The sequence below is a fragment of the Arvicanthis niloticus genome, chromosome 14 (genome assembly GCF_011762505.2).
Source record: "Arvicanthis niloticus isolate mArvNil1 chromosome 14, mArvNil1.pat.X, whole genome shotgun sequence".
Taxonomy (NCBI): Eukaryota; Metazoa; Chordata; class Mammalia; order Rodentia; family Muridae; genus Arvicanthis; species Arvicanthis niloticus.
In genome coordinates, this window is record NC_047671.1 from 25253286 (window position 1) to 25279723 (window position 26438).

General features: G+C 39.2%; 1 protein-coding gene across 2 annotated transcripts in view; it reads right to left on the reverse strand.

The window, feature by feature from the left end:
* Positions 1-26438, reverse strand: part of Wdr7 (WD repeat domain 7) — a 259944-nt gene that overhangs the window by 226234 nt on the left and 7272 nt on the right. For both annotated transcript variants that reach the window (XM_034517777.1, XM_034517776.1), the window contains exons 2-12: positions 21612-21783; positions 21257-21363; positions 17951-18029; positions 14213-14387; positions 13487-13563; positions 11967-12086; positions 7151-7296; positions 6381-6483; positions 3943-4084; positions 3489-3737; positions 2663-2883 (exon numbers count right to left, since the gene is read on the reverse strand). In XM_034517777.1, the coding sequence (XP_034373668.1) occupies positions 2663-2883; positions 3489-3737; positions 3943-4084; positions 6381-6483; positions 7151-7296; positions 11967-12086; positions 13487-13563; positions 14213-14387; positions 17951-18029; positions 21257-21363; positions 21612-21770 (1578 nt within the window). In that variant the 5' untranslated portion in view covers positions 21771-21783. The remainder of the gene's footprint in view (positions 1-2662; positions 2884-3488; positions 3738-3942; positions 4085-6380; positions 6484-7150; positions 7297-11966; positions 12087-13486; positions 13564-14212; positions 14388-17950; positions 18030-21256; positions 21364-21611; positions 21784-26438) is intronic.

A 26438-nucleotide genomic window follows, 5' to 3' on the forward strand; every position in this document is an offset into this window, starting at 1 on the left:
AGAAGTACACACACACACACACACACACACACACACAGAGATGAAGTTTGTTCTGTGTTGGCCAACTACTCCTGGACACACGGCCTGCCCTGGAATGTGGTGGATATGTATCCCATGTTTGTTTTGGCTTTAGTTTCTGTACGTTTGTAGTGTTTGGGTTTTTTTTTTTTAAGAGACAGAGAACATACAGCTTTTTCATTTTTTGGTTTTGTGTGTGTGTGACAGGGTTTCTCTGTGTAGCCTTGGCTGTCCTGGAACTCACTCTGTAGACCAAGCTGGCCTTGAACTCAGAAATCCACCTGCCTCTACCTCCCAAGTGCTGGGATTAAAGGCATGTGCCACCACCGCCCGGCAGCTTTTCTATTTTTGAAAAAGAAAGATAAAAAACCTAAAGTTGGAAGGGTCTGGGAGGAGTTATGGAGGGAAAAAAGTATGATCAAGACTATATGAAAAATGGGTATATAAAAATTCATTTATTTTTGTACACAAATTCCAACTTAAGAATCTATTTAAAAAAAAATAATTCCACCTACAAAAACACTTAGCCATACTAATTCTTATGCCTAATTTTGGTAACAGAAAACCAGTAAAATAAATTAAAATTGCCTCTTAAATCACTAAAAGCAATCTTATACTAACATATTTAGTGACATAGAAAGATGAACAGAAAGCCAGGCACAGTAGCGAACACCTTTGATCCCAGTATTCAAGAGGCAGAGTCAGAAGGATCTCTGTGAATTCAAGACCAGCCTGATCTACATAGTGAGTTCAAGGACAGCCAGAACTATAAATGAGACCCAACACCCTTTCTCAGAAAATAAAAAATAAAAGGAATAAATAAGAAGATATCTTTTAAAATTATTTGCATTCTGACACAAGCTTAGCTCTTCCCCCTCACACTTCCCAAGCTGCCCTTCCAGGAAACCTCCAGCCCTTTCTGTCAGCTGCAGACACCTAGCCAGGGCCACACTGGGCCAGGAGTCGGGTAGCAGAGTCACTTTCCGTCCTGCCTTCCATTCTGCTCACTAGAATTATTTATTTAATTTTTAAAATTTCACTTTCACTGATGGCATGAAAATGCTCTCAAATATGATGAATTAAATGTAAACAGAAAAAATAATATTGTAGATAATTACATTTTTAAAAGTTATGTGTATATATGAGTTATGCCTGCACGTATGTATTTATACCAGGTGACTATAGTTTGATCAAGGAAGCCAGAAGAAGGCATCAAAACCCCAGAAACTGAAATTATTCAGAGTTGTGAACTACCATGTGGGTCCTGGGAACTGAACCTGGGTCCTCTGAAAAAGTAACAAATGCTTTTTAATCACCAAGCCGGCTTTGAAGCTGTGACAATTTCTTTTTAATAAATAGTTACATCCTGCTTCCTGCTTTTTGGTAATTTATATAAACATATTTACTTTGCTTGATTCAGACATTGTGCTAGGTTTATAAGCATTTTTTTTGAAACATGACATTCAAGTCCAGTTAACAAAAAAATTCAGACTCAAAAACACATGAAAAATGCTAATCAGGAAAAAAAGCTTTCAGTCCTTTCTTTAGGAGGAAAGAAAAATTGCTAAAAAGAAAACCTGAGGCTTAGGGAAGGCTGCAGAAGAGGGGGCAGAGATAGCGCATGCGCCAGAGGCCCCGGATGCTGCTGTAGGAAAGTGTCTTCTAGATCTGATGGGGAAACGGCATCCACGAAATCTTGACAAAGCAGCGGCCTGCCTAACACCTGCGTAATGACAACACAAGCTGACATGCCAATATTGACAAAGTAAATCTCACAAGGTCCTACCCAGAAACGGAGAGCCTACAGGCAATTAATGACTGCTGAGAGAGAAAGAATCAATTTTTCCAGGAACAAGCCTCCTGATAGATTATCCAATCCCAGGTGCTCAGCCCTAAATACATGTACATCCAACCAACACTAAACGGATTTTGTAAGGTAGGGTGTGTGTGTGTGTGTGTGTGTGTGTGTGTACACGCACGCACACGCATAAGAATAACTTTAAAAGAGGAGGTCCTGAATTTGAAAAGGAGTGGGGGGCATGCAGGAGGAGCTGCAGGGGAGGGAGAGGTAAAAGCAATGTAAATCATTTTAGTATTCAAATATAAAATTCTAAAAAATAAAAATAAAGAAAAAGAAAATATAATTTGTTAACTGTTCTCTCTGGCAGTGAACATTTGTCAAATTAATATATATACTTAGTCATATATGCTATTCATATTGTCAGACCTATATCTGGGAAACAGAACCTAACATTGTCAAATGAAGACACAAACACTCATGATTACACTGGCTGCCTACATTACTGTTTCCAAAAGCCATGCTGCCCCCTGCTGGACCACTTTGGAGATTGTGTGACAACAAAATTCCATAACATTTTAAAGAACATAAGATCTACATGCAGAAGTATACAAGTGCTTAATAATCTATTAGTTTGCCAAATATTCTGTTCTAAAAAATATACTAACAGAAAAGCAGCTCTGACAACTTAATCATCAATATAAATGAGAAATACTAGGTTCATATTTATCAAATACAAATAAAATCTTACACTTTAAGTTACTGTGTGGATCCTATTTACATGCCTGAGAGCAACAAAGCCCCTTCCTCTACCATAGAGAAATCATATTAGATAAAGCAACTTACACTACAGTTTTCCGGTGGGACCAGAAGTTGTGTGATCTCACCACCATGAACACAGAAGATATGTTTCATTTCTCCAGAAAATATGTCCCAAATTATGACAGAAAAATCCACACCTCCAGATATCAGGTATCTTTGATCATACCGAGCTGAGACCTGATGAGGATACAGCAGACACGTGACTTTGTTCCGATGGCCACGGAGGGTTCTGTGAGGGGGCCAACCTGCCAAAGAGGTTTGGAATTCAGAACTGGAAAATTAAAGTCTTCACAACGCTTCAATGAACAGGTCTGTGGAGCGTGGAGCTGCTAGTGTCCCAAGACTAACAGGCCTTTAAGATGGGGTGAGGGTTTGTATAAGTGGGCTGCACATTCCAAGTTTTCAAGAATTGGTACAAAAAAAATATAAAGTATTTCAATAATAACTTCTTTATTTATTACAAATAGAAATGAAAATAATGTTGCTATGTTGAGTACATAACATGTAGTAATTTCCCATTATTTATTTTACTGTTAATACTGCTACTAAAAAAATTGCATTAGTTCAACAACACTGTTTTAGAAGAGTATCAATATTGCTGATAATATACCTATATAGTAATCAATTCAACTAATAATTTATGAAACTATTAATATGTGCAAAGGAGATTTTGAATACTTTCTTATTTATAGGCATTCATAGTATTTATTGCAATAGCAGATATTTAAAATTTAATTGATTGTACACTACCAATTACACTAGCAATATACCAACTGGTCTTATTTCTTAAATTACAGCATGGAGAACCTCTCCACATCAGGGTTACAACACAGGGAGATCTTCTGAGTACCTCTTCTGAGCATGTGTTCTCCTTGCAGTAGTTGAACTATGGCCGTCTGGGTGGCAGGCACAATGATAATGCTTCCATCTTCCCGGCCACAAACAAGTCGCCCATGTGCTGGTATGTAGACGCTTGCAGTTACTTTAAGAGGTTCACTGCTGTTGGGAATCACACTTAGCTGATCGATAATTCCAGCAGGACAAGGCTTCAGTTTGTCAAATGCCTCTTGCAAACTAATACAAGTTGTCATTTTTAGCCCTGTAGAGGTTTAGTGTCATATAAAATAAATATATTTGTGTTTAAAAAATAGCAATAACATTAAATAAATAATGTTGATTGAGTCAGTAATGTACCAAATGTTTACTTTCTTAAAGAAAGTGATACATAAATATTTTCAATTTTGTTATGATTCAAAGTCTTATATTAAAAAAATTATGAACTCAATGTGCAGATTTACTATTACCTTCATCAGCTTCCTGTTTATCTGCTATGTCTGCTATGTTCCAAATATTTAACCTTCCAGAAGAATCACCCTGAATTAGTAGCTTATGCAAATATTCCTTGCATCCATAGAAAAATCGAGTAACAGGAGGACAAATTACCAACTGCCAAAAAAAGGAAAAAAAAAATTCGAGTGTCTTTAGCTGTATTTGGAATTCAAATATTTTATAGATTAACATGTGTTCATATTAAGGTATTTTGATGCTTTGTTCATACCCCAGTTTTAAAAATGGCTACAGCATGATTATTCAGTATACTTTTATGTAATTTAATAGTGTTCATATTCATGTCAACTACAGTAGAACATAAATGCTAAATGAATGAAAAACTCTGTAACATTTCTCTAAAACTAGTGTTTATAGTCTTGTGTTCAATTTTATAAAAAGTGGTTACCAATCACAGGGAAAGTTACTTATTTGTTGTTAGATAATTAATCTAGAAATCAGGCCACGCTTAACCAGAAAGAAGTCTCTACTTTAAAAAGAAAGAAGAAAGAAAGAAAGAAAGAAAGAAAGAAAGAAAGAAAGAAAGAAAGAAAGAAAGAAAGGGAAGCGCTCTACACATAAGCGACACTAAGCGGATTCAGAAGACTATTGATAATCACATATATGTGTAACTAGGTAACAAAAGAGAAGAAAGTCATCAGGTTGGGAGGGAGCCAAGAGACACAGGAGAGGCTGGGCTGGGAAAGCACAGCTGGAAGTGATGTAAATACAGTACTCATGTATGAAATGCAAAACATAACAAATATATATTTGATTGCTTCAAAAAATTACTGGCCTCTAGAATTTACCTATAGTATGCATAGACAAGTATTTAACTGTACTTACATTTTGATGATTTTAATTTAAAACTATATACTTAAAAGGAAGCTACAAGAACCAATATCACATTTCAGTGTCTGAGTGTCTCTCACCATATCACACGTACATTTCAATATAAAATATACCAGCACATGCTAGACAGTTGGTATTTAAAGAAAATCACGTGCACATGATGGTTAATAATAACTGTTAACTTGACAGGATCAAGAATCAGTAAAGACGGGCCTCTGAATATGTGTGTGAAGGATCTTCTAGATTTCCACAGGCTGGGTCAGGACTGCATAAGCCACAAGGCAAGCAGAACACCAGCATTCTGATTATGGAAGCAACATAACCAGCTGCCTTAGGCCTCTGTCTTTAGATTTCCCCACCAAGATAGACTGGATCCTCCAATCATACGGCAAAGCACATCCTGCTTCCTTGACTCTGATGTTAGGTATTTTGTGACAGCAACAAAGAATGTAACTAACCCAGTATGTTATGTTTTATTAATGCAGGTGGTTTCATATGCATCGCTATCCCTTAGTTTAGCTGAAGTGACTGACCAAGCTGGATGGTACCAAGTAGGAGTTCAAGGAAGTAGGAAGAAAAGAATTTATATAGGATTTTTAAATATACCTAGATGAACAAATTCTATATTTAAAATATTCATAGAAAAAATAAAAACATTTCCCTTCCACTTACCATTCCTCCATTCTCCATTGATGGGTGGGACAAAAGGTTCAGAATGATAAAACTGGAACCCAAAACCCAAACCAAAGCATACACGACTTTTCTTTCCTAGACAAAGCTTCTTTTTTACTGTTCCCAGAGACCAGAGTACAAAATCCAATATAAGTGTTACTACGTTTCAGTTTTCTTTTAGTTTCTGTGTATGAGTCTTTGCCTGCAGCATTTGTGTGTCACATGTGTTGCCTGCTGCCCATAAAGACTAGAAAAGGGTACTGGGTCCCCTAGGAGCACAGTTAGTGTCAGTTGTGAGCCACCGTGAAGGTACTGGGAACTAAACCCAAATCTTCTGAAAGAGCAGCAAATGCTCTGAGCCACTGAGCCATCTCTCCAGCCCACACAGTTCAATTATTAACAGTACAAAAGGCTTTTGGGAAACAAGGTGAGTTTCTAGTTCAATACGAAAAAAAAATGTTTAATTTTTATTTTTAATATCCAGGTTTTTGAGTCACTATTTGATTTGAGAGATACTGCAATGCATGAATCAAATAACAAACAGCATCAGGCACCATTAACACACAATTATCCTTGTCCGTTAAAAACTATCTTCACTGTGTTTTAACTGTATAAGTATAAAAGAATTAAATGGTCAATACGAATTTTATTAAAAAAAAGTCAATTCTAATACATAATCAAGATAAGATCACTTGCATTCTTACATACAGGCAGGTACTATTTAATAGTTAAATTGCATATTAAAAACCTGCAAATTTTGAAATGTGCTTGTAACTCACCATATCAATTTGTTAGTGAAATCAAACACGCTGCTGGACTTTACTGAATCTCTGAAATGTCTATACACCATCAATGTAATTATTAATTATAAATGATACCTGAAAAACTTTACCTCTTTATCCTTCTGATCCAAGAGACTATGCTGCACAGGAGGAATCAAATTTTCAACTGCTTTCCCCACGTCACTGCGGAATGAATCACTAGCTGGAAGGCAACTGAAACAGGAAAGTAAGTATCCACTTAAATACCCATAGGAGGGCAAGGCGTGGTGGTGCATGCCTTTAGTCCTAGCACTTGGAGGCAGAGGCATATAGTACTCTGTGTGTTCAAAGCCAGCCTGGTCTACACAGTGAGTTCTAGGACAGTCAGAGCTACATAATGAGATCTTGTCTCAAAATCAAATAAAGAAATAAAATAAATGATATGAAAATATTTTTATTCCAAACTTTATGACAATAGACAAAAATGGGGTTTTTAAGTTTCAGTATTTAAGTACACATTAAATAACTTTAAAAACCATTCTTTGAAGGCTCATGAGACGTCTCACAGGTGAGACAGCTTGCTGCCGAGTCTGACAGCCTGAGCTTGATCCTTGGAACCTACATGGAAGGAGAGAACTATGCCCATGAGTTGTCCTCTGACCTGTACACATACACAGCGGTATACACATACACACATGAACATACACGCATGTAGAAAATAAGTGAGTGTAAAAAATCTACCTGGTTCTTTGTATCTAGAAGTTAAACTGAAATTATATACAAACCTTAAGACATTCTGAAGCTAAATATTTACAATCCATAAATGTTCTTACTTTAGAGTTATGCCTCAAATTCTGAATCCTTTACATTTAACTAAAATCTTAACATATCTATTTCATACCTGGCAGGGAGTTTATAAATGTAACTCTGCCCATTTTCAGTCCAAATGATGACTTTGTCTGCAGACACAAAGTCCCCTCCAGTCCATGTCTGTCCATTTTCACTAGGACCTGAACACAACAGGGAGTAGTCGCCAGCATCGAACACCTAGGAGAAAAAGAAATTCACAATTTTTAAATACTCCAGCTTGTTATGATTTAAGTAAGACAGAATAACTTTTCACCTGAAAGAAAACTTCTGACAACATAGTTAACAAACCAAGGCTTTTAAGATATGATCCAGCAGATGAAGATATTTTCTCAGTGAGATTTGGGGCAGTCATCATAGGTCCCAACTCTGGGTGACCTCTGGCAGACAGTGAACTAGGTCAAGTGCAGTAGGTGTGTTCCCAGCATCAGAACAGGGATCCTTAGTCATGTGTGTTGAAGAAGAAAGCACACCTTGGACAGAGGCAAATAATAGGAACTCCACCCTCTAGAGCACTTAACATAACTGACACTGTGTTTATCTGCCACGTGTCTGACCATACACTCTGACATTGTAATATTTTTCAGCTCAATAGAATTATCTTGCTTGGCCTTATTGCATCAGTGTTCTGAAATTCTTATTATGAATAGGAACTTAAAAGACTATTTTAATATTTAGTAATTCTGTATGGAAAGACCAAGGTACTATAATTTCACTAGGAACAGCACCTAGTGATCTTGCATAGGCTTACTTTTACAAAGCACATGAAGTTCACAGGTACATTTACAATTATCTTATCTGACCCTCAGAACCACTAAAGGACACAGGCAAGCAGTTATCGGAACCCTGATCTACCATCAGGAGACAGATACAGAGGACACGAGTAACACTCGGTCAATGTCACACACAGGAACTGGGTATGGTGCACACTGGCAATCTCAGCAGAGGCCAGCAGAGCTCTGTGAGTTTGAGGCTATTGGGGTCTACACGGGACTTTCAGGTTGGCCAAGGCTACATAACATACCCTGTCTCAAAAAAAAAAAAAAAAAAAAAAAAAAAAGAAGGAAAGAAAGAAAGGAAGGAAGGAAGGAAGGAAGGAAGGAAGGAAGGGAGAAAGAAAGAGAGGGAGAGAAAGAAAGGAAAAGAAGGAAAGAAAGAAGAAGTAGGTATGTACCAATATGTGATAAACTAGGAGGTATAAAAGCCCTGGGCTTACACTTCCTAACAGACTAGTTCTTTCAACCACTCCCAATACTTGCAATACTTAATAAAAGGACATTCTAAAATTGCTCAAGGGGAGTGAGAATTCATCATTCAATAGCACAGTCTTTTTTTATGTTACTCTTCTTCAGAGAAAACAATGACTTTGGCTAGGAATATAACTCAGTAGAGTGATTGCCTAGCATGCATGAGACTCCAGGTTCCATCTCCACCGCTACATAAACCAGGTCTGCAAACGCCAGCCCCAGCACTCAAGTGCAGGCAGGAGGGTTAGAAGTTAGGTCAGTCCCAGCTACACAGCGAGTCTGAGGCCAAATCTAAGAGTATTTCAGATTACAAAACTCTCTAGATAACTTTTAGTTTGTTTGTGTATGCTTTTTGTTTATACTACTGTTTGTCTGAACTGTTATACAGTGCCTCAACTTCATCAGAAACAAGGGGTGATGGGTTTCTGTGAGAGATGTCCTTACTACCCTAGGGGTAAGGATGCTCACTCAAAGTGCATGTTCAATCATATCAATGTAATGTGATCTTCCAGGGAATCACAAACAGCAATGGTTTGGAATCAGCCACTGAAGGAGCTCTAGACTGTAACCTGTTCACCCGTGGCTACCTTATTGCGTGTTTTTACTAAAACTGGGAGTAGTTATTTTTGAGTAGTTATTTTTTTTAAGCATGGAGGTAGCCATTGAGCAACAGAAAAAAAAAGTAAAATGTGTCATAATAGTATGGAAGACACACACACAATTTGACCATACTAAAACTGGCAAATTCTAGTCATCTGCAGAGTCATTCTGATGACTTGAAGGCTCTAATTATTTGGGTGTGTGTTTGGGGTAGCAGGTATCGTCCTCCCTCCCTCTTCACCTGTTCCTATGAGACAGCTTCTCTCCTGAACTAGGTCTCCTCTCACCTAGGCTGGAGAGTAGCAGGCCCCAGAGGTCCTCCTGACTCCTCCCCTAAGGGTAGGGCTATGGACATCTGCAGGAACACCTGGCTTCTCAAGTGGGCACTGTGATCTGAGTTCCACTCCTTGTTAGTCCAGAGCATGCGCTCTCAACCACTAATCCAGGTGCAGCTCTGTTCGTACATGCGTGTCTCTTACGCCGAAACTGCACTTTTCTTACATTTACTAACCACCTGGCTCTCTCCTTTTCCGAAAAAGTTTTGTCCATTTTCCTAGTGGTTTATTTATATTTTTGTTTCTCCTCATACAAGCTTTTTTATAACAATAAACACATTATTCATATATGCATACATCATAAACATCCTTTCTCACTGTGTGGGCTTCAATCTGTCCCAAGGAAGCATTTTACAATGTTTTAATTAATTCCTTGAGATTTCATTCCATGTTATTGGATCATATTCATCCCTCTCCCCCAAATCCTCCAAGATGCCCCACCTCTCTACCCACAAACTTCATTTCGCCACCTTCTTAAACCAATCAAAGTCCAGTTTGCATTAGCCGACTCTCCCTGGGACTGGAGCTGCCCTAGAGTGTGGTCAATGGACCAGGCGTCATTCCGTTAAAGAAAACAAACTTTCCCCTTCCCAGGAGCCATCCAATGCCAACAACCCCTGAGCTAGAGGTGGGACTTCATGTCCATCCCCTCTCCTCCGTGCCCTGCTTTTGTCTGGCTATCATAACACTGTTAGTTCATGTGTACAACTGCCCAGCTGTGTCTGGAAAGCACTGTGTCACTGAAGTCATGGACCACCTCTGGCTCTTACATCTTTCTGCCATCTTCTTTCATGTAGATCCATGACCCTTGAGGAGAGAGGTGTGGCATGTCCCATTTAAGGCCAAGTACTCCCAGTCTCTTCGTCTCTGCACCTGACAAGCTATGGGCCTTTGTGTTAACTGTCATCTACTACATACATGGTACACAGACAAACGTGCAGGAAAACATCCATACTCATAAAAATACATTTATATTTCAAGTTAGATAAAGCAACTGTTCCAACCATGGTAGGTGGCTTCTGAGCGGTGACCACCTAACACCCTCCTCCCTTCAGTTCAGGCTGGATTTTCTGACAGTTTCTAGAGCATATTTTTTTCCTAGAACATAGTGAGAGTCATGAGTTCTCAATTCTGAGATTAAGAGCATCTTTGTCCTTTACTTGCTCACTTACTAGGAGAGAAGCCTGCTGGCCTGCTGAGGGCGGCTCCAGTGAGAGGGCTACAAGGCTGTCATCACTCAAGGAATAAGGAATGGGAAGAATGTCTTCACTCACCAGTCAGAGAGATCAAAGACCTAACTGTCACATAAAGAAGCGTAGGAAATCCGACAAAGGCTAAACTCGCAAATGAGATCAAAGTCTCCAAAGATACTGTGATGGCAGCCTATGGAAAACTCAGCCTGAGGTGCCCAGTAAACTAAGCCCTGACCCCTCACAAAACTGGACAAGAATACATTTCTACTGTTCTAATGTAAGTTTTTGAGGGATTTGTTAAGCAGATTTAAATAACAAGTACCCTTTCCTCAGATGGTATAAGTACTGAAATTAGTCAGTCAGCATAATCCCCAACTAAATTCTAAATATTTGTCCTCACCCTACATCAAAGAAACCTCTCTTTTGCAACAGATGGAAACCATTACAGAAAACCACAATCAATCAAAAAGAAGAGTTGTGGAGTCCAGTCCCAATAAATACATCTACAAAATAATTCCCTCACCTAAGGTGCAGAGACAATTGGAGGATGGTCCCCAGGGGGCTGGAAATTATACGAGCCCAAGGATTTGTTCTGAAATGACATCTCCCAGAACTGTCAGAAGTTACACCATGAAGTCCAGCAGGACTGGCAAAATGAGAGCTGAACCAGGACAACTGCAATAGACATGCTGACACTGAGAAAGCTCTCCAGGCAGGAGACTGAGGCACACTGAGAGCTGGAGAAAGTCTTCCCCGAAAGGCACACCAATCTGCATTCCAATGCCAAATGGTCAGCCCTGAACACATACATTCAAGTAACATGACATAGATTGAGCAGGTTGTGTTGATGTATTTAGGAAAGTATGTGTACACACACACATACACACACATACACACACACATCAATGAGGCCATAAATAAAGAAGAAATATATCGAAGAGTTTGGAGGGAGGAAGGGGAAGGGGGAAATGATGTAATTTTATTAAAATCACACAAAAAAATAAAAGGAATAATTTGTTAAATACATGGAAGCTTTAAAAATTGCTAAGTACAGAACAAATGTTCAAAACACACTGGCTAGTTTTCTATGATTAAAGACAAGCAATGTAGATGGAAAAATCCTCCTCTCATCATTAGCTGTCCAGTGAGAGAGTTAAGACTTCCAATTTGAAGAAGCCAGGAAATATGTATTATTTAGGTTTCACAACATACGACAAAAGAGAAACGTCCAGCCTACAGAGACCTCATTACCATCCCTTACACAATAACTAAGTAACAGCAAAAAGTAGAAATGAAGACCAATAAAATAGTCATTAAACCATCCCACAGAGTAAAACACAAAGACTGCTACACATCCAACCAAACAGGAGTTCCAACTGACTGTCAAGTCTTGTGACACACACATCCTTAGGAGAATCTGGTGAGCTGTACTGTATCATAAACCATAAGAGCATGACTTCGTATTTTCCACTTACCCTCCAGTATTTGGAGCACACGACCAAAAGTGACCTCTGCGTGAATGCACAAAAAGAGATGCTTTGGCAATTCTGACAGTAAATTGGTTTGGATTCCTCCTCAAATATTGGCTCAGTATCCTGAAGAGAAAAAGGATTTACAAAGTCTTAGAAATAACATATATTAATTAAAATCATCACAAAATGATAAAGACACAACCAGGGAACAAAAGTACCATGTGACACATTCATCATTTTAAACCCTTGGGTAAAAAAGCCAAGATAGCAACAGCAGCAAGTGTACTCTTAAGAAGAACAGGACATGGGCTGGAGAGATGGCTCAGTGGTTAAGAACATTGGCTGTTCTTCCAGAGGTCCTGAGTTCAATTCCCAGCAACCACATGGTGGCTCACAAACATCTGTAATGGGATCCATTGCCTTCCATTTATCTGCAGGTGTGCAGATAAAGCACTCATATACATAAAATAAATAATTTTTAAAAATGAGGAGTGGGACAAAAGTCCTTGCTCCGAAGCTGTCCAACATTTAAGCCCTGATGTGAAGTCAGAACATCTTCGCTGGAAATGGCAGATGATTGCATTTTGCTGTAGTCCTATGGTTATAAATACTTTCATTTTTTAAAAAACTGATTAATTCTTCCAGTCTTTTCAAGTTCAACACTAATAGTTCCTTAACTGAAGTGAAAAATATTAATATAGTTAGGAAACTGATCTTTCTTGCCAAAAGTAAATAATTATTCTAGTCCACATGACTGACTATGAAAGAAGACTAAAAATGGCTTTTAATGGTTTGTTTGTTTGTTTGTTTGTTTTAGATGATGTTGGTATTTGAATATGAAATGCCCCCTCGGGCTCAAATGTTAAACCTTATTATTCACCCTATGCTGATAACAACGGGAAGCACTGGAAACTTCAGGAGGTGTGTGCAGCCGAAGTTGGTCGCGAGAGGCACACCTTTATTATACCTGGTCCCAAGTCCCATCCTTATTCTCTGTTTCCTGCTGCCCCAGGGTAATCAGGGGCCTTGCCCTCTACACTCCTGCAGTCATGATGTCGCTCACTACTGGCCAGTCAGTCATGCCAAAGACTACATACTGAAGTCTCTGAAACCACGGAGGAAACCAAGTCCTTCCTTCCTCAGACTGCTTCTGTCAGTCTGACACTCTGCACTCTGTCACTGTGCTGTAAGGAGGATGCAAAAGTAACTAAAACGGGTAGTCGGTTTAGTTCATTCAAGCAAGCCCTTCTAACTGTTATTTTAAACAAAAGCAGGAGGAAAACACCTCTTACATTTCTCTACTGCATATCCTGGATGATACATTTCTTATTTTACATTCTTGATGGAGCAAACCTCTCCATCGGAACAGAGAAAAATAATTCACTCATGCTAGCAATCGAAAGTAAGGATCTTTTCTAATATGTGCATGTGATTGTTTCAATAGAAAAGCTTCTTTAAAAAAATACGAATCCTCCAAGGTTTAAATGATAAAATAATAAAGATAGATATCACTGCCCACTCACCTGCATTCCACTAATTTCAGAGGTAACAATCCACACCTTCAGAATACCTGTCACGGAGAGCGCTACCACAGTGTCCTCTAAACCAGGGAGAGACAAGAAGCCAAGGTAAAACACAGCATGCTTTCTTCTAACATTAAAACAGTCTGCTCTCATGAACTCAGAAAAACATAGTTCCCTATGCTTATCATTATATAAACTCAGTGTTTACATTACTGTTCTTTTCTGAAACAAATAATGTTTGCCCTGATGGTTTCCGATGAAGATGAAAGGCTTCAAAGCAAATGAAGAAGCAGTAGCAAGACTGACTGAGTGTAAGCAGTTATACATGGTCATTCAATTTTCTCTTCCCTTTACTGTCTCCATGACAAATGGTGCCTCTTGGCAAGAGATAAGACCAGAATCCAGAAACACACATGAAGCTACAGGTCTTATCACCACCACAGGCTAGCAATGCTAAGCCTGCCTCACTGGAGAAAACTCTCATAGGCTAAAGCTTCCCAGAGCCTGGTGACCCGCCACACAGAGGGGAGGTAATCTAACACCTGTGAGTTAAATATTAATCCAGCCAAAACCCACTGTGAAGGGGACAAATCACAAATTACAGAAACAAGTATCTGTTGGATATAAGAATAAACCAGAATTGTTAACTTTGACAAATTATAGCTTGTCACAGTAAACTAAGCAGCAGGGTGATGTTCAAGCTGCCGGAAGGACTGACCTACTGACCTTGTGTCCGGTGTGAGCGGATAATGCTCATGGAGCTAATCCAGTCTGGCGATATCTTTGATACCAGAGAATACAACACCTCAAGGCTGGTGGCATCCACCACGAGGATTTCAGGGTAATGTCCATGGCACAGAAGCCTTCCCTCTTGCTGATTTCCAACAGAGAACTGGTAGAACTAAATTCAAATTTTAAAACATATATTTTTTAAATGTACTGCTTCAGTTGAGAAACTTGAAAATCATGCATTATGTTATGATATTCTTGTAAACACTGCATTGCATTATTCCAGTAATCATTCCAGGTGAGTAAATCCATGTTGGGTTATACTAATTTTTAATATTTAAGAAAAAATATTTTCCTAGTGTCACATACTCACTTTTGAACTCTTACGAGGCAAAACTAATGATTAATTTTTTTTATCCTTATCTCTAGCATCTAAAGCAGATAATTTCATGAGGAGGTAGGGGACGCATTTTTGGTTTTGTGTTTTGGTTTTGTTAGTTTGGGTTTTACTTGTTTGTTTGTTTGTTTGGGTTTTGTTTTAGTTTGGTTTAGGTTTGGGTTTTTTGTTTTGCTTTGCTTTCTGTTTTTGTTGTTGTTGTTTTGTTTTTATACAGGGTCTCACAATGTTGCTCTGCTCTGGTTGGCCTGGAACTCTCAATATACACTATCCTAGCATCAAATTCACAGACATCCACCTACCTCTACCATCAGAGTCCCAGAAGTAAGGTAAAGTATCACCACACAAGCCAAAAAAAAAAAAAAAAAAAAAAAAAAAAAGCAAATAAAATGAGCTTAACAAATTAAATAAAAAAGAAACTCATATGAGTCACAGAACTACTCTGAATTCTGATAGGAACAGGTGAGCATGACAGATACACCATCTGTCACAGTCTACCCATAGGCAGAACCTTGAACCACACCTTAGTGAGGATCACTGTCACTGTGATCAGTCACCATGACCAAAACAACTTGGAGAGAAAGCCCTTATTTCACTCACAGTCCTATATAACAGTTCATCATCAAAAACAATGCCAGCAGGCACTTGAGCACAGGCAGGAACCTGGAGCCAGGAGCTCATGCAGAGGCCATGCAGGGTGCCACTTACTGGCTTATTCACCACTGCTTGCTGACCAGCTTTCTTATAGAAGTCAGGTCCACCAGCTCAGGGATGGCACGACCCACAAGGAGCTGGACCCTCCTACCAAAAAAAAAAAAAAAAATGCCCTACCACTGGACTTAAGGGATATTTTCTCAATTAAGGTTCCCTCTTTTAAGGCAACTCTTGCTTGTACCAAGTTGATATAAAACTAGCTAGCACAAACCACGTAGGAATTCAAAATATCCTAGGGAGTTTCTAGGTTGGGTTAATTGAAGGAAGACACACCTTAATGAGGGTGAAACTATCACATGGGCTGAGAACCAAGCTGAACACAGAATTCATTTCTCTGCTTCCTAACTGCAGTAGTGTCTTTACCTTTGCCACCATGCCTTTCTGACAATGACAAACTGTATCCACTTGAACTGTAACCTGAAATAAGTCCTTGCTCCCCTAACTTAGCAGGTATTTTTTTCACAGCAACAAGGAAATGTATTAATGCAGTGAACAGAGACTAGAAATGAAGGATGACTGATGTTCAAGCTGGAATAATCTATTTTCTCCCAGGACCCCTAGACACATGCACATGCACATGCACATGCACAAGGGGAAGGTGTGCCTGCCGTGTGGAAAGAGTGAACTCAGAGGAAGTAGCAGAGAAGAGTCCTTTCCCGAGGGCACGGGTATTTTATTAGAATTGCCTGACTAAAAGCCTCTGTACTTGACTTAGTGCTATATTCCCACTTTGATATTGAGAAGGAAGATGTCTACATGGAAATCCAAGTTTTCCATGCATTTAAGAAAAGATGTCTCTACTATTTGCTGGGCATGAAGGGGAGTTGCACCCATGAACTCTCAACACCTGTGACTGCTACACCAAACCTGCATGACCACACCATTTACCATTCCAGCACAAGTGGATGAATGACTCCCAAGGCCCCACTGGTGGGGATTTGATTTGTGATTTGTGCTTACATGGGGATTTGCACGCCCGCTGCGGGTCCCTGCCAACAGTTGATTTTTTGACTGGTTGATAAAGAGCCAGTGGCCAATAGCTGGTCAGGGAACAGAGGCAGAACTTTGAGGATTCCCAGAAAGAAAACGCAAGGGAGAAAGAAAACAGCCAGGGTAAAAGAAAGGAAGAGGATACAAGCATGAGAGCTGTGGAAGACAAAGAACGAACCATGGAAGAATTGGGGAAAAGCAGCCCCAGGAGCCACTCCCCCATTGGGTCTGGGGTAGCAGAGATAAAGTATAGATTCTAGAAAGTAATAACTCAGGAATACTGGAGAGGAGTATGTGCTAGCAGTGGGGAGGTTTGGAAGTGACCAGCCATTGAGCTACTTAAGGCATATTAAAATATAAAGGTTGTGTGTGTGTGTGTGTGTGTGTGTGTGTGTGTGTGTGTCTGTGTGTCTGTCTTGTGTGTGTGTGTTTCATTCATGAATCCAGAACTCTTGGGTGGGTGCAGAGCCGTGCTGCACAGAAAACACACCTGAAGTATTCATCGCTATACCCCACCTCAGCTGAGGGTAAGCTGCTGAGGGAGGCTAAGTCAATTTTCTTCAGTGACCTTAAGGCCCCTCACAGGTTGCTCAGGTGCAAGTAGTCACCTCTATAGCCACAGGCAACACTAACTGAACTCCGTAGAAACAACAATAATTATAGAACAAGAGTACAAGAACGTAAGAACAGGGTATAGAAGGGGACCCAGGAGAACTTGGGAGTGAGGAAGTGTGATTAAAATGGACTAAACACATATGAAATTCTCAAAAAAATATTAACGTAAAATGTTGCACAGACTCATTTAATAAATTGCTATTTTTCTGTCATTCAGTAAGTGCAAATGTCACCAAGGGTCATCTCTGTGTACATAAAAACAGTCTGTGCCAATGTAACGGCACATACCTTTAATCCCAGTACTTGGGAGGCAAAGGCAGGCAGATCACTATGAGTTCAAAGAAAGCCTGGTCTACACAATAAGTTCCAGAATAGTCATGGCTATGTAGACAGGTCCTGTCTCAATAATAATGATGATGGTGATGATGATAACAATAACAACAGTAACAATAGTAAATATAATACTTGTTATTGTTATTATTATTTAAAAACTCTTCTCTGGATCTGAATGAGTGAGGAAGACAGTAAGTTGCCATAATAGCCATAAATCTGACAAAAGGTGTCTTCTATTTCTATATGACTACTAATCTAAACACAGAAGGTCTAGAACAGAACTAGATATTTTAAAGTACTCAAAATATATTCAGCAGAAATAAATAATTCCCCTAAAACATAAGACAGAAGTTTTTAAGCCATAACTGCAAATTGTACTAAAATCAAAATAATTACATATGATGAGCATGACACAGCTTTTACACTAAAATAATATAAAATGAAAGTGTTTCACATTTACATAAGTGTAGTTGGTGCACACAAATATGTGTGCACACACCTGTAAAGACCAGAGGACAACCTCATGTGTCATTCTAAAGACACCATCATATTTACTTATTTATTTATTTAAGACTAGGTTTCTCACTGGCCTGAAACTCATCAAGTAGGCTGGCTGGCCAGTGACTCCCATGTTTTAATGATGTGTTGGTCATAAACTGTGTTGACTCAAAGAAATAGATACAAACCTGTATGCCAGTGTGTGTGCAGGCTAATTTTGTAAATTCAATGCATCTGCCGTCATTCACATCCCAGAGGCACATCTCTCTATAAAAAAAAATAATAGCTCATCCTGGATCTAATTTACAACAGTAACCTTGTCACGGTGGCTCACAGTTAGCTTCCATTGGAACCAATATACTGCAGGAAGGAAAGCAGCTTATATTCATTACTGCTCTTGATCAAATTTTCCATTCCCTTGTCTCACCATTCTAACCCCATTTCCGACCTATCAACAACCCCATTTCAGTCTCCAGCAGTCTTGGAACAGAGATGCACTCCTGATTCCTCACTGGCTGCTAGAGTCTTGTGAGTAGTTCTTGGCAGAACTTAAGGGAGGCTCTCAGAATGCTCCTTCTCCTTTGCAGAGGTTTCTCACAGTGGCTGCTCCGACTAGCAGCTGTTCCCTCACCCAGAAGCTCAACCTTAAGGCAATAAGGAAGCAGAGCCAACCTGGAAGTGACCTGCAAGGACGGAAGGAACATCCAGAGATAAAGCTGTAATCCGAACTTCTGAGAGCCAAGGGATACGTTAGTGTGCCCTGCACGTGCAGCACTGTAAAACACAAGCCAGCTAAGGCCAGCAGAGCCCCAGCTGTCAGCACACCACTACAGCTCTTATGTATGTTAGTTTTAATATATGAACACCAAAAAATCCCTGTATTTCAAACTAAAGAATACACTGAAAATTATACATATTGCTATGTCTTGTCTTTTAAAGAAATAAGGTTTACTTAACAGAAAAATATTAATAAAATGTGTAGAGTAACTTTTATTCACCTGATGTAATTGTCTCCGAGGATTACTGCCTCTATATGCTAACTGAGACCTACTCCTTGAAGCTTCTAGCCTCTCTAGGCCTAGGTTTTCAGCCTCTGCGGCTTCCTGCTGAATTAGCTCACCCTTTCTTGTTCTTTTTGAGCTCTAGCTGTCTGACTCAACTAAGCTTTTCTGGCTCAAGCTCCTCTCCAAGCTGACTGATTCAATCTGGCTTCTCTCTATCTCGGCCCCTCCTGAATTGCTCTGTTTGACTCAAACTAACTCTAGCAATCTGTTCTAATCTTGTGCCTCCGTCTTATTCTCTGGCTTGGTCTGTCTTCACCTGTCTCTGTACAATTGTCCTGGTAAAACTGCCTCCGCTCCCTGCACTGCTTCTCCTAAGGAGCTTCCCTAAATTCTGTCTTCTCATGGAAGTTGGGCAGATCCTACTGTCAAGTCTTCCTCTGATTCATCACTTTGTCTGCCACTCAATTAGATATCACTTTTAAACATGGTGCTTCCTTCTACAAATTAGCTTTACCTTCATTGCTTGGGATTAAAGGTGTGTGCTAGGGGTGTGTCTGTATTCTACAGGAGGGATTAAGGTATGTGCTAAGAGTTGAGCCACACCACAACTAGAAAACAGGTTTTTTTTTAGTAACTAACACAACCTCGAGGGTTCACAGTGTGATCAAATATCCTGCAACAAAAGTGTGATGATATTCACTAAAGTTTTTTATTTTGTTACATCTCAAATGATATATAAATATCTCTGTTGTTTGATACTTGGTTTTTGAAACAGAGTCTTGCTATGTAGCCCCAGCTGGCATGGAATTTACTAGGTACCCATGACAGTCTCTAACTTGCAGCAACCTTCCTGCCTCTCCCTCTGGAGTGCTGGGGTAACAGGTGTGTCAGGCATACATCACTATACCTTGCTGAAACAATTTTTCAATCAGCATTCACCTAAAACAAGTGATCCAATGCAAATGATCCTTTATTGCCAAAAAAAGTATTGCTTTTACTTAATGTTGTCTCTTCCTGTTTCAAAAAAAATTCATATAAATTCCAACCCAAATATTATAGAAAGGAAAAAAAGATGTTTTACATAAATATCTACAAGTTCTCCAATTTGTTTTTAAAAAAAAAAAAAAAAGAAAAAAGAAAACAAAAATATTTTTAAGGTTCTTCCCATTCTGGACCCTACTGAGACTGTTCAATGGCCTGCCTCTCAACACAGGGCACATTCTGAGGCAGGGGACTAGCTTCAGTAGCATGTGAACACACACATCACAACAGCAAAAACTTGGCAGAGCTCTGCCTCCCAATCTGAGACAGCATGGCATCACTGGAGTTTCTTAAAAAGCCCAAAGTTGCCAGCCGATTCAATAAAATGCCATGCAACCTAATGATCATGCTTTTACGTTCATGATATTCTGGCTTTCTCAAAAGCAAAGAAAGGCAATAAACTATTACAGAAAATTAGTTGTGAAAAACAATTATTCTTAAAACTATAATTTAAACATCCCCTTTCAGGTTTAGACAGTGTAAGAACATGCTGCAGTAGAAAGAAAATTCTCCCTGGTCATGCTAGTTATAAATATGAAAATATCAATGTCACATGACAATCTATAAACATCTGTGGATGTGCCATGTGCGTGTGAGTGCCCATAGAGTCTAGAAGATGTTGTTGGATCCCCTGGAGTTGGTCTTAAAAGTGGTTGTGGGCTGCCCAACATGGATGCTGGGAACTGAATTGGGGTCCTCTAGACAAGTTGTAAGTATTCCTCAACTGAGTTATCTCTCCAGCCCTATAAACATACTTTTTAACTAACAAAAACTATAGCCTTGGGCTGGGCAGTGGTAGTGCATGCCTTTAATCCCAGCACTTGGGAGGCAGAGGCAGAGGCAGAGGCAGAGGCAGGCGAATTTCTTGAGTTTGAGGCCAGCCTGATCTACAGAGTGAGTTCCAGGACAGCCAGGGCTACACAGAGAAACCGTGTCTCAAAAAACAAAAAAAAAAAAAAAAAAAAAAAAAAAAAAACCAAAAAAACAATTATGTCCTTTTTGCTTTTTAAGGCAGGCACTCATTGTGTGACCCTAGTGAGCCTAGAATTTTCTATGTATATCCAGCTGGCCTCAAACTCATAGAGATCTACCTGCCTCTGCATCCTATGTGCTGGCATTAAAGGTATACACCACCACACTCAGCCAAGATCCACATTTTTTAAGACATAAAAACTTGGGCCCGGGCTGGAGAGTTGGCTCAGCGGTTAAGAGCACCGAATGCTCTTCCAGAGGTCCTGAGTTCAATTCCCAGCAACCGCATGGTAGCTCACAACCATCTGTCATGGGATCCGATGCCCTCTTCTGGTGTGTCTGAAGACAGCGACAGTGTACTCACATACATAAAATAAATAAAGAAATCTTAAAAAAAAAAAAAAGATTATTAAAATTGGGCGCTGGGGAGAGAAACCTGACCAATATACTAAATACAGAAAGCAGACTATGACGTACCCATTTGCAGATGCACTCACAGTGTACTGTTTGTCCCCAGAAGCACAGGCTTTTGACAAACAAGTGATGGACGCTGTGTGACCAAATAACAGTGCTCGGGGATTAACCTAGAGAGACAAAAATATGCTGCTATAAGTAACAGGAGTCACACATACACACTTATATAAATAATTTTTTAACAGTTAACCTTTCAATCAGTAATCATGTTAAGTATTCAATATAAATATACAGGCTCAGATTGAAAGAGACAATACTCAGACACTGAAAAGTAAGGGCAGGCAAACACCGTACCGTGTGATGTGCTAGTAGTTATTGACTTCTGTTTTAAATGTACAGCAAACATTCCAATACTCACCTCCAGTTCTACTGAAAGATCCCAGAGACATATTTGTCCATCGTGGCACCCAGTTACAATTGTACCCCCATCATCTGTCAACAGTATTGATGAAATACAATGTGTGGGTGCTTTGCGGCCCCAAAGAACAATGGGCAGAACTAGACTGTTTCCTGCCATGGTGTTTTCAAACCTGAAAATGTAATAAGAATGATGTCAGACAGTCTTCTTAAAATACATTATATGCCTTTATTATGAAGTCAACTTCATAATAAAGATAAGTATATTTTCTAAATACCAAGGTTTAGCCACTTAAAATGCTCTCAAATAAAAAATGACTAATTTATCATATTTATTCCCAAGGTTAGAGGCTTAAAACATTGGGCAAAAGTATTTACTGGAGGCATCACAATTTTTTGAGTTTTATTATTGAAAGTCTAATTAGTTCAATACATATTGATTTATCACATCAGTGTATAAAGCAACTTTAAGTGTACTATTTTATTTCAAATCTTAAAACAGTCTTCACAGCTTAGAAGATAAGAAAATGAGACGTAAGTATTACCTGTCCTGAGGCAGAAAGCTAGGAAGCCATAGTGCTCAGATCCAAGTTCTGGCTGACTGGTGCCAAGTTTTCTGCCTCCACAAGTAAAACAGTCAAACCCAAAACTGTACTCAGAAAACACGGTACATAAAGACTATACCAACATCACTGGGCAAAGGCTGTAAAGGATATCCATGGTCTGAGAATTCTGCTAAGCATCTATCGTGTAGGTGTAAATATAAATACATTTGATCTCGATCCTTTCTCGAATTCCATAAGGTAAGTTCTATGGCACTGTCTTTTGACAAAGACATTAGACAGAGTCACAGAGACAAGTGATGGACCCAGATCAGCACCCTGACGCCAGAACCTATAGTCTGCCTTACTCTCTGAGTTAGGAGGACCACAAACCTCAGTAAGTTCCCAAAGTAGTATAAAATAATTCCCTTCCAAAACAAACCACAAGGTCTGTTTCACTGTGTGATAAACATTGAGTGAACATACTTAGTGAGAAACTCATTTAACCACACTTACTCCAGAGGTCACATATGTCCTTCGTTGTGCTGAAACCTGGGGAAAAATAATGTCCTTAAATGACTGCGCCCAAATTAAAGTATGTTTCTGGTAAGACGGTTTAAATTTGAAATGATAATTAATCTGTGCATACTCAAGTATACCTCTTGTAGGAAATCATGAACATAAGATATCAGTGCAAGCCAGGCGATAGTGGCGCACACCTTTGATCCCAGCACTTGGGAGGCAAGGGCAGGCGGATTTCTGAGTTCGAGGCCAGCCTGGTCTATAGAGTGAGTTCCAGGACAGCCAGGGCTACACAGAGAAACCCTGTCTCGAAAACCAAAACAAAAAAAACAAAAAAAGATATCAGTGCTTCATATAACACAACTTTTTGGTAAACCACTTAAGTGTTACTTATATGGCTAAAGACCTAAATAAATGTGGGTTGAGAGAAGTTAGAAGGACAGTATAAAATAATCAAAGAGAGCTCCATGCAAAAGAGGGCTCTGCTAGGTCTAGGGAGCTGCCTACAGCCTGCAGATGATCAATCAAAAGAAACTGTCTAAAGAGAAAACAAGGAAAGTAAGAAGGTCTGGGGAACATTGGAATGCCTACCAGAAACACCCTATACAACACTTTTTATTTTTATTGAAATTTATAGCTTTCACCAGTTTGTTTCTTCAAAACATTTTCTTGTTACAAATAAAAGGTATACATTTAAAGAAAAAACTCAGAAGACATCCTTATTAATAAAGTCTGTTTGTGCTATATCAGCTTCATAAGCTATCATGAGATTGCAACTATTTCCATACTCCTATCAAACATTCCCAAGGAAAATTAAACTCTAAACTGACCTTACTAAATTCAGAACAGTGTGTTCCTAGAAGCACAGCATCCTCAACAAAGACTTTCTGGAGAAACGTATTTGGAAGGAGTTCATTTTTCCATGGTGACATTTGCTTTCAATCATATCACCAAAGAAGATTTCCCCCAAGCAAACAAACAAGCTCAAAGCATTGAATACAACCTGAGGATCTCTGGGAAAAACACTATTCCTCTAGATATTCCAGGATCCGCTCAAAATCCAACCCAAGTTAAAGGCAAAGAAAGCAGACCAATGACCAAGGAGTAGCTGGTAGTAGTACCTGAAAACATTTGTTTGTATAAACCTTTAAAAGACTAATAAAAGTGAAACTTTAGAAAAGCCACCAGAAGTACTAGTGAAATAATATGGAATAAAGGACAATGTGGCTTACATCACTATGTCATATCAAATATCTATGCATATACTTATCTCTACATAACTGGTTAAAAATGAGAAATGAGTAAATTAGTCCAGATTTAACTGAATTTAGTCATTAGATCACAGGGTTTAGAACAGATTTAATCATCAGACCACAAGAATCTAAATCTGAACTTCTCTGACCTGATGAGCCAATAGTATCACTCTTAAGTAGAAAAGGGGCAATAGAAATCCAGGGTGTGTCATGTCACTCTTCAATCAATACCAGCATTAAAGTAGTCAATTTATTTATTAATTCTCTAGGCTTCATATTGCTAACACTATCATCTATTGCTTGAAAAGAAACATATCCCAAAAATCTTTATAGTGAATCTAAATAAACCAAGCCACAGAAGTCACTGAAACAAAAAGAAAATAATCATATATTCATGGAAAGGCCAAAAGCAAAACTATTAATCAAATGACTAAAATAATCTGATAGTGTATTAAGCTTAATAAGAATGCTTGAAGAAATTACATCACTAACTCTCCAAAGTATTGTATGTATATTAACATTTTCTAACTAGTATTTCCAGGGGAAATGCTATATTCCAAACTATAGCATTATCTAAGAAATTAAAACATTCCAATTCTAGATGCCTGTGGAAACAGAAAACACACTGCTGGGGCAATGGCTCAGTGAGAAGCATCTGCTGTCCACATGCAAGGATCAAAACTCAGATATGAAACTGGAAAGCACTTTATTCAGTCTAATTGTCTCATGCTGTTTGAGCTTCCAGGAAAGATGGCCCTAGAAGCAGGATTGCCCCCTCCCATTTCAGACTCAGGTATGTTTGTCTCAAAGCACTCTCTAAGGCCACTTTTCAATAACTAGGTGCCCCTCTAATTCTGTGACAAGCAGGTAATATAACAGCAAAACAGCCCAGAAGTTAAAAACATTGCGCCCATGAGAACAGCTAGAAGGTGTTTTCACCCTTTCCAAAGGAGGTGACTATTCTTTATCCCGTGGTGTAAAAGTTGGAAAGAAAAGCCAGATGTTCATCCATGGGAATTTCATCCATGGGGAGAAAGCTTAGACATTAGAAAATAACTTATATGTATCATGGAAATTCACCCCTAAATATTTTTAAATACAGAATTTAAAAAATAAGAGAATTCTTCTCCAGGATAAACACAATACTGTTATCAAACAGCACCAGCAATATTGTCCATATTCAAATTACTCTGTCTACAAACAGTCTTTCATATTTATACAAACCAGCAAATAAAACACTCAAGTAGTATGCAAAGTATTTCCTTGATGTGAACTCAAAGTATGTATCCTCCCAAAATAATACTTGTTGAAGCCCCCGCTAGCCAATGTAACTATATTTAAAGAGAGGCCTTAAAGAAGGCCATGGTTAAGTGCATAGCAGTTCACAACCATCTGTAACTCCTGTTTCAAAGGACCTGACCCCTCTTCTACCCTCAGCATCAAGCATGCCCTTGGTGCACAAACGTACACACAAGCAAAACACACTACTCACACACAAACTCAAGTTCTCTCATGAGAATGGGGATATGTGAACTAGGGTGACCCCTACCTATTGTTCCACCAATGAGAAATGCAGAGAGCAGGACCTAACTACCTCAGAGCCAGATATACTTGCCCCCACAATGATGGAAACAGAGGAGGTTGCAAAGGCTCCTTTGGGATCTCGGAGGCTATTCCTACATCACTAGTCAAGAAAGTGTGTCAAGGTCAAGATCTCTCTGTGTTATAGCATCAACAAAGTGGCTGTTAATGTTATGAATTTTTGTGCCAGGGGTGGTGGCATATGTCTAAAATCCTACCACTGGGGAAGCAGAAGCAGGGGGATTTAATGAGTTTGAGGCCAGCCTGGTCTACACTGAGTTTTTGGACAGCCAACACTACACAGTGAAATCGTCTCAAAAAAACAAAAACAAAGCCAGAAGATAATGAATGGTCTTTATGCCTTTGCCCTTACTTCCAATTTATTAAAGACTCAGAAAAACTGAAGCCGACAATGAAGAGACAGCTAGGCTAGAAAATGGAGGGAAGAAATTGAGTAACTCCTTAGCAAAGCAGTTCTGGAATTGGAGCTATGAGGGACCCAACCTTCTAACACCCACAGAGCTGACAATGTCATCCTTTCCTATTTGGATGGCAAGAAATAATACTCTCTTGATTAAGCTGGCACCTCAGGATTGCTATGTTTAAGGAAGTTTCAGTGTGTTTTCACAAGGGTGTGTGGGAAGAACAGAGGGTAACACAGCAATATACAAATTTTCTTATTACTGAAACAGCCCTATCTTTTCAGAAGTAAATCACAATTTTAACAGTGAATCACAGATTGTCAGGCATGTTACTCATGTTTTTCATCTCTGCAGCTGCTGTGGCTGCCCAGGCTCCTCCACCCATCAGACATGCGCATCAGCTTCAGCAGCTATGGATTTGCCCATCAGCTCTCGCTCTGCAGCAGACACAGGCTCCGCTTAGCAGAATGAGCCTCAGTTTTCCGGCCTTCCCACTCACCTTCCCAGT